We start from the raw sequence: 12645 nt of genomic DNA on the forward strand, positions 1-12645 counted from the left end.
AGAAGTCTCAGCAGAAAGAGGACCGTGTGGCAGAAACCAACATAGTAGTAAAGCGATTGTCCTTCAATTACAAATACATACATTTTAAAGAAACAGTTAAACAAAAAAGAAAGGACAGTAAGTGGTAATGGGAGTAGCCCAAATATATAAAGAACACCTACAGATAAATAAGGAAAATACAATAGGAAAAAAACAAGTAAAAGATATATGAATAGATGTTATACAGAAAAGGAAACACATGTGGCTAACAAACTTATGAAGAAATATTTAACCTCATTAAGCAGTCTGAGAAATGAGTACCCAAGATCACAGTGACACCCTATTCAGTTGTGAAAGAGTAGGCATTCTCACAAAAACAAGTGTTAGAAAGTGACACTGTTGAAAGGAGTATCAGTTGTTACAACTTAAAAACCTGTTTGTTGTCTTACAATGTTAATCATCAGAATACCTTAAAACCCAGAAATTCCATTCCTAGATATATCTTCAAGAGGAATTTGAGCACATACATGCCAGAAGACATGTGCAAGAATGTTTGAAGCTACACTTTTCAGACTAGTGCCAAACCCAAAGCAACCAAAGTGGTCACTGATAGAATGGATATGGGTCATTCACACAACGGAAAACTATCCGGTAGAATGGGAAACCCAGGCTGAGGCAACTAAGTATGTCGAAAGATAATGGAGCATTACCTGTTGAGGCTATGTAACGACCTGAATGTTTCTTCCTATACACTGTCAGCTTCAACCAAGTGTAAAGTCAACTAAATTACTGAGCGTAGCATAGCTAAAGCATTCATGAGACAAATGTAGCATGGACTATAGCGATGATATTTCTTTCACTAGCAAAGGAAAATTTCAAAACTTATATCGTTCTAGTTTTAGAAGTAACAAATGATCACACTGTAAAAAATTTGGAAAGATAGGGAAAGCACAAAAAAGAGAAGCAAAATCTCTTGGAATGCTGCCATGCTGAGATGACCATGGGTAACATTTTGATGTCTAGTTTTTGATGTCTAGTTCTTTGTCTCAATTTCCATCTTTCTCTGTATTTGCTTCTTTGTTTTTAACAAAAATGACACCATGGAATTGATATTGTTCTTTGATTTAAAAAAAATTAACAATATAAAGCAATATGATCCAGGTAACTGTGCTTTTTTATTGTCATTTTAACTCATAGGCTGCCTACATATCAATTTGACAAAATAATTTATTCAATCTTCAGTGGTTGAAAATTTGGACTGATTTTTCCTTTCCTGAGGGGGAGGGGGCTGCTTTTAAAACATGAAAGAAAACATAAGGAAGTGTTTACAAATATCCATGCTATTTGGCTTAGTAGAAGTTGCAAAATTTGAAAGGCTAGGAACATTTTTAAAAGTTATGAAGCATTTTGCTGGACTGCTCCAGAAAAACTACCAGTTCACACTCTCACCAATAGGCTATGTGTCAGTTTTCCTATACCTAATTATAAATTCTAGCCAATACTAATTATTACATTTGAAAATGTATTTCATACATTTGAAAGCTTGTTATATCATTGCTTTAATTTTTGCTTTTGATACTAATGAAGCTGAAAATTTTAAATAAGATTTTTGGGTGTTTGAATTATTTCTTTATTAAATTGTTCACGTTTTTCCTTTTTGATTCATCAAAGTTCTTCAAGTATTGAAAAAATATTTTCTAGTTGTGGTATAGGCTGCAAATATTTACCCCAGTCTGTGTTTTGCCTTTCAAATTTATTTGTGGTGTTTTTTGGTGCAGTAAAATATTTAATTTTAAATAGACTTACTTTTTTAGAACAGTTTATGAAAAAAGTGTGCCCAGAGTGTGAAGAGTCCTCATATATCTCCTCTCCCTCCCCGTGCCCCCACCCCTAGTTTCTCCTCTTGTTAACATCGTACATTGGTGTGGGTTTTTAAAAATTACAATTGATGAATCAGTACTGATACATTTTTATAACTAAAGTCCATAGCTTACATTAGGGTTCACTCTTTGTGGTGGTGTACAGTTCTGTGAATTTCAAAATGCATACAGTAATGAGGCTTCCCCGGTGACTCAGCAGTAAAGAATCCTCTTGCAGTGCGGGAGACACAGGGGACACGGGTTTGTTTGATCCCTGGGTCGGGAAGATCCTCTAGAGAAGGGCAGCAATCCACTCCAGCGTTCTTACCTGAAGACTCCGTGGACAGAGGAGCCTGGAGGGCTACAGTCCAGTGGGTCACAAAGAGTCAGACCCGACTGAAGTGACTGAGCGCATAGTAATGACATATGTCTACCGTTACAGTATCAGACGATAGTTTCACTGTCTTAAAAATCCCCTGTGCTGTACCTGCTCATCCCCCCTCTTCCCCCAATCCCTGACAGCCACTGATCTTTGTACTGTCTATATAATTTTGCCTTTTCTATAATGTTATGTACTAACTGGAATCATACCATGTGTAACTTTTTCTTTTTGGCTTCTTTCACTTAGTGGGATTCCCTGGTGGCTCATCTGGTAAAGAATCTGTCTGTAACTCAGGAGACCTGGATTAGATTCCTGGGTCGGGAAGATCTTATGGAGAAGGGATAGGCTACCCACTCCAGTATTCTTGGGCTTCCCTGGTGGCTCAGCTGGTAAAGAATCTGTCTGCAATGCAGGAGACCTGAATTTGACCCCTGGGTTGGGAAGATCGCCTGAAAGAGGGCATGACAACTCACTCCAGTTTTCTTGCTTGGAAAATCCCCATGGACTATGAGGTTGCAAAGAGTCGGAGACGACTGAGCGACTTTCACTTTTCTTTCACTTAGTAACATTCACTTAAGTTTTATCCATGTCCTTTCATACCTTAATAGCTCATTTCTTTTTATCACTAAATAGTACTCTGTTGTATGGCTGTACTGAACTGAACTGAACTAAAGTCGCTCAGTCGTGTCCGACTCTTTGCGACCCCTATGGACTGTAGCCTACCAGGCTCCTCTGTCCATGGGATTTTCCAGCCAAGAGTACTGGAGTGGGTTGCCATTTCCAGTTTATTTATCCATTCACCTATTAAAAGACATCTTGATTGTGTCCAAGTTTTGGCAGTTATGATTAAAACTGCTATAAACATTCACATACATGTTGCTGACTTCAGTTGTGAACTCATTTGGGTAAATCCTTAGGAGCTCAATTGCTAGACTGTATAGCCAGCCAATGTTCAGCTTTATAAGAAACTGCTGAATTGTCTTCTGAAGTGGCTGTACCATTTTGCATTCTCACCAGCAACGAATAAGTGTTTTTATTGTTCCACATCTTCTCTAACATCGATGTTTTGTTTTGAACTGGTGTGTCATGGTATCTCATTTTAATTTGCAATTTCCTAATGACGTATGGTGTTGAGCATATCTTCATCTGTTCATTTGCCATTTGTGTGTCTCTTTAGTGAAGTGTCTCTTTAGATCTTTTGCTAATTCTGTAAAGTTGTTCTCTTATTTTTGAGTTTCAAGTGTTCTTTGTATATTTTGAATATAGGTCCTTAATCAAAACTATTTAATTTTCATACAGTCAAAGCAATTTGTTTTCTGACTCTGTCTTCTCTATGTCTTTAATGTCTTTCTCCTGCCCCTTAAGTTATAGATATTCACTTGCATTTTCTTTCAGTAATTTTATGATTTCATTTTGAGATGTTGCATCTGGAACTCTCAAGTCTTTAGAAAGAGATGATTCATTTTTCCCTCCATTTAAATCCACTTAGATATAATTGCTTTGCCTACTTTTGACAACCGTGCAATGGAAAACTGGGGACTATTGATATTTGACGAGTCATTATTGTTGCTGCAACCAAATGATAAACTAACAGAAAAAAAGATCATGATCTCCTATATTGTCTCCCACGAAATCGGACATCAGGCATGTGGTAAAATGTTCTTTCTTATTTCACACGAGAATATTCTCCAGCTTCTGTACCAAAAGCAGCAAAAACTCCTCAAACTATACCGTACACCAAATTTTAAAAAATAACTTGAAAAGTGGTCCAGTGAGTGAAAACAAGGAAGGATCTATGTAATCAGATCCTGGGTGGATTTGAACTTTTGGGGATAGATCATGGTGATAAGAAATCTCAGAACAGTAGCAGGTCATATATTCAAAGAGTAATTGTGTGCCACAAAGTTCTCTTCAGGATAAGTAAACCAAGCAGACCTGTGATCATCTGCTTTTCATTCCATCTTAAAATAGAGATATTCAAAAGAGTCACTAGAAGATATCCCATTTCAACAGTAGATTGTCACAAACTTTTTTTTTTGTGTGAGAAGTTACAAGTTAAAGGATTATAGTCAATATACTAGTATCACTGAGGTGACAGTCACCTAAACTGTGAAATTATCTTCTTGTTATATGGACCCCTAAGAAGTTTTGCAGAGGAGTGATTTGCTGTGATTAAATTATACCCTCTTACACAGTCAACACATACTTTCACAAGTCTTGATCATCACCCAAAGTGTCATTTTTTATTATAGCCTAAGTGACACATTGTTTTGGAAAATAGGGTGCTAACTATTAGTACATCACAGCTATTATAAGAATTTGGTTAAAAACCAGGGTGTGGATGTGTTGATTTTGGAAATTATTGTGTTTATCTTTCCTGATTCTATTTATCATCATTTGACACTTTCCTTCTGTTAAGCTCAAATAGAAAATAATTATAACTGGACCACTTTGCAGAAACGAATACTTGAGTGATTCTTATATGGTGCAGATCAAATCATGTCCTTAAAACATAATCAACTGCTTACAGCAAAATTCTGATGTAGTCTGTTTAGAGTATGAGATGCTGCCATTCAGTAGGTGTTAAGTGAACATTCAGGCCTTCTACTTTGACTTAACTTTGGAGTAAAGTGGACAATTTAAGAATAAAGTAAATAAAGCTTACTTTATTTCTGAGCATCACAGTTTCAAAGCAAAAATTGCTTCCAGTCGTTGGATGTGAAATTTTACAGAAAAAAATGAATGACTTCATGTTATTAATAAAACAACAACATGATTTTGGAGTCCTGTTTTTAAGTTTTATCACTGATAGCAAATTACATTTAATTTTGTCTTTGACCTTACATTTATTTAACATGTAATTACAATAAATATTACTTAAATTGAAGTTAAGATTGTTCTTTTTATTCCCAACTCCAAAAGTGGTTTGGAAACTTGGTTACCATGAATTGGTGGAATAATATCTGGCTCAATGAAGGTTTTGCATCTTATTTTGAATTTGGGATAATTAACCACTTCAATCCTAAACTCCCAATGGTAAGTATGTCTGTTAAATTAATTTATAATTTTTCTTCTAATTATAATAGTAGTTAATTTTCATTGTTGAAAGTGTGTAAAATACAGAAAAATATAGAGATAATAAATTATCTGTAATATCAGAGATGATCAATGTTGTCTTTTTGATTTGTTTTCTTTTGTCAGGCTTTTATTATTGTAAATATTCCTAGAAGAGAAAATTACACAGAAATGTGTAATGCCCTATCTACTTCATACTATATCAGGAGCTTTTCCACAGGTCATTAGATCATCCTTGAAAATAAGACTTTTAAGGGTTGCCTAGTATTTTATCATATAACTTTATAAGATGTGTATATATGAATGTGTGTGTGTGTATATATATATATATATATAAAATATTTTTCCTACTGTTAGATTTTAGGTTATTTTCATTAATTTCTACCTAGACTGAATTTTAAAGCACTTGCAGTCAGTAATCTACAACTTTAATAATAAGTAATATGCTATGTTATATTACCCATAATGTAGCTGATATTGCATATGATACTCATAGCTGACATTGTATCTGTTATAGCTGATAATCTTTTGCTATGTTGAGTAAATAGTAACATGGAAAATTAATTTATGTGTATGCAAATCTGAATTGAAAGTTATATTCCAATATTTTATTTAGAGTAGTTAGGTAATGCTTTCAGAATGGCATGATAAAGCTAAATTGATTTAAGTGTTTAAATGTTTAGATTTAATATGATCTTTTGACACAGACCTCATTTCTTCACACCAAGTCAGAGTTTCTTTCTTCCTCTCTGTTCCTGCCTCCTGCCATCTCTCTGATGCTCAGAGCTGCTCTTTCTGCTGCTTTTTGCAGGTCTTTTTTTCCTCTCCCCTCCCAAGTGTTTCCAAGGCTCTACTTCTAGCCTCTTTCCTCCTCTCCATACCCTTGCTCATTAGAGTGTATTGACGTTTGACATGCTGATTTCCACTGGTCAGATCCTTACAGGCTAAATTTATTCACTTTGAAGGAGAATCTAAGATTGTTCTATTATTATGAAAGTGAAAGTGAAAGTCACTCATTTGTGTCCAACTCTTTGTGACTCCATAGACTATATAGCCTGCCAGGCTCCTCTGTCCATGGAATTCTCCACTCAAGAATACTGGAGTGGGTTGCCATTTCCTTCTCCAGGGGATCTTCCCAACCCAGGGATCGAACCCTGGTCTCCCTCATTGCAGGCAGATTCTTTACTGTCTGAGCCATCAGGGAAGACCATTAATATATTGGTTGTAAATTTTTCCCTCTTTTATGAAAGGAAGAAGATAGTAAGTAGATGATATTTATATTTTGTTTATTAAAGAGTTGGCAGAATAAAAAATTGACAGACCTCTCTTTGCCACACAGAAACCTTAAAAAAAAAAAACTTTTTTTTTTACCTATTTGTGAAATGGTAGCTTCTGAGGAGCACTGATGTAGCAGTCTTTTACTGCCCCAGTTCCATGCCACTTTGCAAGTTCAGTTCAGTCACTCAGTCGTGTCCAACTCTTTGCTACCCCATGAACCACAGCACGCCAGGCCTCCCTGTCCATCACCAACTCCCAGAGTCCACTAAAACCCATGTCCATTGAGTCGGTGATGCCATCCAACCATCTCATCTTCTGTCTTCCGTTTCTCCTCCTGCCCTCAATCTTTCCCAGCATCAGGGTCTTTACAAATGAGTCAGCTCTTTGCATCAGGTGGCTAAAGTGTTGGACTTTCAGCTTCAACATCAGTCCTTCCAATGAACACCCAGGACTGATCGGCTTTAGGATGGACTGGTTGGATCTCCTTGCAGTCCAAGGGACTCTCAAGAGTCTTCTCCAACACCACCGTCAAAAGCATCAATTCTTCAGCACTCAGCCTTCTGTATAGTCCAATTCTCACATTCATACATGACCACTGGAAAAACCATAGCCTTGACTAGACGGACCTTTGTTGATGAAGTGATGTCTCTGCTTTTTAATGTGCTCTCTAGGTTGGTCATAACTTTCCTTCCAAGGAGTAAGTGTCTTTTAATTTCATGGCTGCAGTCACCATCTGCAGTGATTTTGGAGCCCCAAAAAATAAAGTCCGACACTGTTTCCCCATCTATTTGCCATGGAATGATGGGACCGGATGCCATGATCTTAGTTTTCTGAATGTTGAGCTTTAAGCCAACTTTTTCACTCTCCTCTTTCACTTTCATCAAGAGGCTCTTTAGTTCTTCTTCACTTTCTGCCATAAGGGTGGTGTCATCTGCATATCTGAGGTTATTGATATTTCTCCCAGCAATCTTGATTCCAGCTTGTGCTTCCTCCAGCCCAGAGTTTCTCATGATGTACCCTGCATATAAGTTAAATAAGCAGGGTGACAATATACAGCCTTGACGTACTCCTTTTCCTATTTGGACCCAGTCTGTTGTTCCATGTCCAGTTCTAACTGTTGTTTCCTGACCTGCATATAGGTTTCTCAAGAGGCAGGTCAGGTGGTCTGGTATTCCATCTCTTTAAGAATTTTCCTCCTGCCCTTTGTGGACATCCTATAAAATGCCCACCATCACACAGTCCAGCCACTCTACAGTACCTCTGCTCTTCCTCCCCTGGGCTAGACATCATTAACTAGATCTGCAGAATGAAATACTGAAAGGTTAATTGACTTGGCCAAGGTCATTTGCCTGGTTGAGGCGAAACTGTGATTACATTCCAGTGATCTGGGTCTAGGCTGAAGATGAGGATAATGATGATAATAAATATTAATAAATAATCAAAAATATTATTTAATACCATTCACTGAGCACTTGGGACTTAACTGCCTGGTAGTGTGAATCTTACACATATATCATCTTAATCAATCTTCAAAATAATCCTGTGAGTATAGTTATTAATTTTTCTATCTTCTATTGAGGAAACTGAGGGTATAAGTATTAGGTAAGTCGTTCAAGATCTCACAGTTGTTAAAGGTCAGAGATGAGATTCAGTCCGAGGTTTCTCTAGCTGCAAAGCCCGTGTCTTTAACCTTAGGGAGAAAACTCCTGGTAGTGTCCTCATTCTCAAGGGGCTTATAGTGTGTGTGAGCATGTTCATTATGACTCTTTTCATTTATGTAAACTATAAATATATATAGTAAGTCTTAGTCCTTCCATATATGCTACACCTACAAAATTGTTTATATCTCTCTTTTATAAAGTAGCATCTACACATGGTTAGTGTTGTCTGTAACTATTTTTGAAAGCATTTGGTTGTACCCCAAATTACCTCTGTGCTGAAAGTCAATATGGAAAGACATTCCAGTCCTTAAAACAATTAGATTCAGCTGTATGTCCTTTATAGACTATACTATAAATATCAATCAGTTACCTTTTAATGCAACAAAAATGGCTAAGATATTATCATTTCTGGGAAACATTGATGAAAACATGTTACCAATGTTTTTGAAGCTAAGATGGTAAGATTATCCTCTCATACCATTTAGTTTTATTTCTTTTTATCATTGGTTCTTAATCACTATTTTCTGAGTGTACATTTCTCAATCACTTGTAGAGCTAAGTGAACCATAACCCTTGCCAGAAGAGTATCAGATATTGGAGCTTGAAAAAATTGCCATGAGCTTTGTTTTTGAAAAGCTTAAGGCTTTGTTTCAATGGTCTTTAAGAAATCAGAACTTTAGCTTCCTTTGAATCAGTTGTTAGATTGAAATTGAGTAAAGAGCATCACAGAAACATATGCAGAAACAGATTTCCATTTTTTCTAATTCTGGTCTAAGTTCAGCTGAAAGTTATTAACATACAAGATGAATGGGTCATGATCAAGCATTCAGAACATTCCAATTGGTTTCTTGACCCCTGAAGCTCCAGCTCTGACATTGCTCAATTCAGTTCAGTCACTCAGTTGTGTCCGACTCTTTGCCACCCCATGAATCGCAGCACGCCAGGCCTCCCTGTCCATCACCAACTTCCAGAGTTCACCCAGACCCACGTCCATCGAGTCAGTGATGCCATCCAGCCATCTCATCCTCTGTTGTCCCCTTCTCCTCCTGCCCCCAATCCCTCCCAGCATCAGAGTCTTTTCCAATGAGTCAACTCTTCACATGAGGTGGCCAAAGTACTGCAGTTTCAGCTTTAGCATCATTCCCTCCAAAGAAATCCCAGGGCTGATCTCCTTCAGAATGGACTGGTTGGATCTCCTTGCAGTCCAAGGGACTCTCAAGAGTCTTCTCCAACACCACAATTCAAAAGCATCAGTTCTTCGGCACTCAGCCGTCTTCACAGTCCAACTCTCACATCCATACATGACCACTGGAAAAACCATAGCCTTGACTAGACGGACCTTTGTTGGCAAAGTAATGTCTCTGCTTTTGAATATGCTATCTAGGTTGGTCATAACTTTCCTTCCAAGGAGTAAGCATCTTTTAATTTCATGGCTGCAGTCACCATCTGCAGTGATTTTGGAGCCCAAAAAAATGAAGTCTGACACTTTTCACTGTTTCCCCATCTATTTCCCATGAAGTGATGGGACCGGATGCCATGATCTTCGTTTTCTGAATGCTGAGCTTTAAGCCAACTTTTTCACTCTCCACTTTCACTTTCATCAAGAGGCTCTTTAGTTCTTCTTTGCTTTCTGCCATAAGGGTGGTGTCATCTGCATATCTGAGGTTATTGATATTTCTCCCGGCAATCTTGATTCCAGCTTGTGTATCTTCCAGTCCAGCGTTTCTCATGGTGTACTCTGCATAGAAGTTAAATAAGCAGGGTGACAATATACAGCCTTGACGTACTCCTTTTCCTATTTGGAACCAGTCTGTTGTTCCATGTCCACATTGCTACTCACTGACTTTTCTGCATCCCTCTTCTGACTAGTCTAAGAAAGCAGCAGATCCGATAGAGGGAAAGGGCATGTAGGGGCCTTGCAACCAGTCAGGTCTCGCTTCGTTTTTATGATCACTGTCAGCTGAGGCAAGTAGCCGAACACTTGTGAGCTTTCATTCCTCATCTGTAAGAAAAAGTTTCACGCGGTCATTCAATAGATTGAGTATTTAATGGGCACTATTGTGACAGCCATCATTTACTAAGCATTCGTTATGTGCTTAGAGTGTATTATGTACAATATCTGGTTCACCCTTCTGAAGACCTAATGATGATGATGATATAATTACAGTAGTGGTTAACCCTTATTGAGCATATTCTATTTGCCAGTCTCAGTGCTAAAAATTCTATATAAATTAATTTAGACCTGATAATAATCCAGTGAGGACAGTGTTCACCCCATTTTCAGAGGTGAAACTGAATTTCCAGAGTGATGAAATTAGTTGCCTTTTATGAGTCACACAATCCCTGGGAGGCTGCAGTAGGCTTCAGACCCAAGTAGCTCAACTCCAGACCCTATGCTTTCAACTTCAGTGATGTTCCATACAAATTTCATAATAAATACTGTTACATTTCTTAGGATAATCATAGATTTGATAGAAATAGGTTTGTTCTCTGGGATCTCACAGCTTGCATGAAGAAAGAAATGGAGAGTGAACAGACTCACTTTATCCAATCATTATCTGCAGTAGCTAGATAATGTTTTTTAAAAAGCTGATATTGCTTTTTACATAGAGTTTCCCTTCCACAAGACCAGAACAGACTGGGACGAGCATCACCTTATGGAAGGCCCAGAGTAGAAAAACCCGAGGAATGTTGAGTAAGAGGTGTTTGCCTCGTTCATCACAGTTATCTTGTGTGATTGGGAAGAAACGAAGAAGATTATATAAACCTTATGCCAGGCAGGCGCAAGAGAGACAGACAATCCATTCTGAAAGAAAAATATGGAAAAGGTTATGTGTACAAAAGTATTCATTAAAAAAAAAAACAAAAAACTGGAAACAACTTAAATGCCTACCCAGTAGGCAAATGATTAAGTCAGTTATAGTCCATCAACCTGAAGGGGTATTATGCAGCTGTGCATTAGTTTATTTTAGTGTTTTGCTTTTGCAAAAGTTATATCTTCCCTGTGAGAATCATGATTAAGTTTGGGGTTATTTCTTTCCAATTTATATTTGTTTCATTTATAATACAGCAGCCATTATTAGGAATAGTTATGAAGATAAGATAGCAAAATTTCTAAATGAATGTGATAATAAGTAAATGAACAAGACAAAAAGTTTTTACAACTGTAAGAATGAATAAATAGGGGAAAAGATTAGAAAGAGCTGGATTAACAGCATTCTAATGGGAGTTATTGCAGGGTGTGTACTTATGGGTGTTTTTTATTTTTACTATTTTCTTCATTCTGTTTATATGAACACAGGGATCGACAATGCACACTCTCAAGAGCTCTTAGGTGTTAAATTAATAAAACCTATACTTAACGAGTAAGGTGGGACTTTATGCAGATGTCTCCTCTAAATCTTTGCTACTCAAAGTGTGGTTCTTGAGCTATATACCAACATCAGCATCACCTGGTCATTTAGTAGAAATACAGACCCCAGACTTCCCTGGTGGTCCAGTGGTTAAGTCTCCATGCTTCCACTGGAGGGGGCATGAGTTTCCATCCCTGGTCGGGGGAACTTAAGATCCTGCATGTCTCAAGGTGTTGCCAAAAAAAAAAAAAAAAGCCCAACCCCAGCACAGACCAACTGAATTAGAATACAATTTGACAAGATCCCCAGGGGATCCTTATGGACAGTAAAGTTTGACATGCATTTCTCTAAATGACAGGCTTTCTCCTTTTGAGAAAAGCTCAGTTTGATGATAACGTAACCAAAGTATTCATAAATCTAAACATAATATGCTAACTAGAGAGGGTTGGTTGAAACATTGGCAGATGGCAGTGGGGCAGAGTTTGAAAGCTCATCTGACACTGATGAGGGGTAAGGGAGTCAACTTGGGACCACAGAGAGAGTGCCCTGGGAGCTGGGACTTCCCGTGGTTTCCAGGTGCTCGCCAGGGTATGCCTCGGCTTCCCTTGCAGCGTCTCCACGGCCCTTTCTTTGGCTCTGTCTTTGCATGCACCTCTTAACTCTTCTTTGGTTTTCCTTCCCACTTTCCTTCAGAAAGAAATGGCCCTGGTCATGTGTCTAAGAGAGATCGAATCTTTTGGAGAGTTCTAGACCTTATTAAAATATAAATAACTGCCAGTTTCTCTGGTGGCTCAGAAGGTAAAGAATCTGCCTACAGTGCAGGAAACTGGGGTTTGATCCCTGGATAGCAAAGATCCCCTGGAGAAGGGAATGGCTACTCACTCCAGTGTTCTTGCCTGGAGAATTCCATGGACAGAGGAACCTGGCAGGCTGAAGTTCCATGGGGTTGCAAAGAGTCAGACATGACACAGCGACTAACACTTTTACAGTAAAAAAAATTCCTAATGCATGAGCTATAAATTACAGTATCCAGTTTGTAGATTTATTTTGATTTATTT

At 37.8% G+C, this 12645-nt stretch overlaps 1 protein-coding gene across 5 annotated transcripts in view; it reads left to right on the forward strand.

The window, feature by feature from the left end:
- LVRN (laeverin) overlaps positions 1-12645 on the forward strand; it is a 76403-nt gene that overhangs the window by 33622 nt on the left and 30136 nt on the right. For all 5 annotated transcript variants that reach the window (XR_008698734.1, XM_055536549.1, XM_055536550.1 and 2 more), the window contains exons 5-6: positions 3710-3864; positions 5143-5256. Coding sequence is in view for 4 of the 5 variants with exons in the window: in XM_055536549.1 (XP_055392524.1) it covers positions 3710-3864; positions 5143-5256 (269 nt within the window). In the remaining variant the exon portion in view is untranslated. The remainder of the gene's footprint in view (positions 1-3709; positions 3865-5142; positions 5257-12645) is intronic.

This window comes from Bubalus kerabau, chromosome 10 (genome assembly GCF_029407905.1).
Source record: "Bubalus kerabau isolate K-KA32 ecotype Philippines breed swamp buffalo chromosome 10, PCC_UOA_SB_1v2, whole genome shotgun sequence".
In the NCBI taxonomy this organism is placed as follows: domain Eukaryota; kingdom Metazoa; phylum Chordata; class Mammalia; order Artiodactyla; family Bovidae; genus Bubalus; species Bubalus kerabau.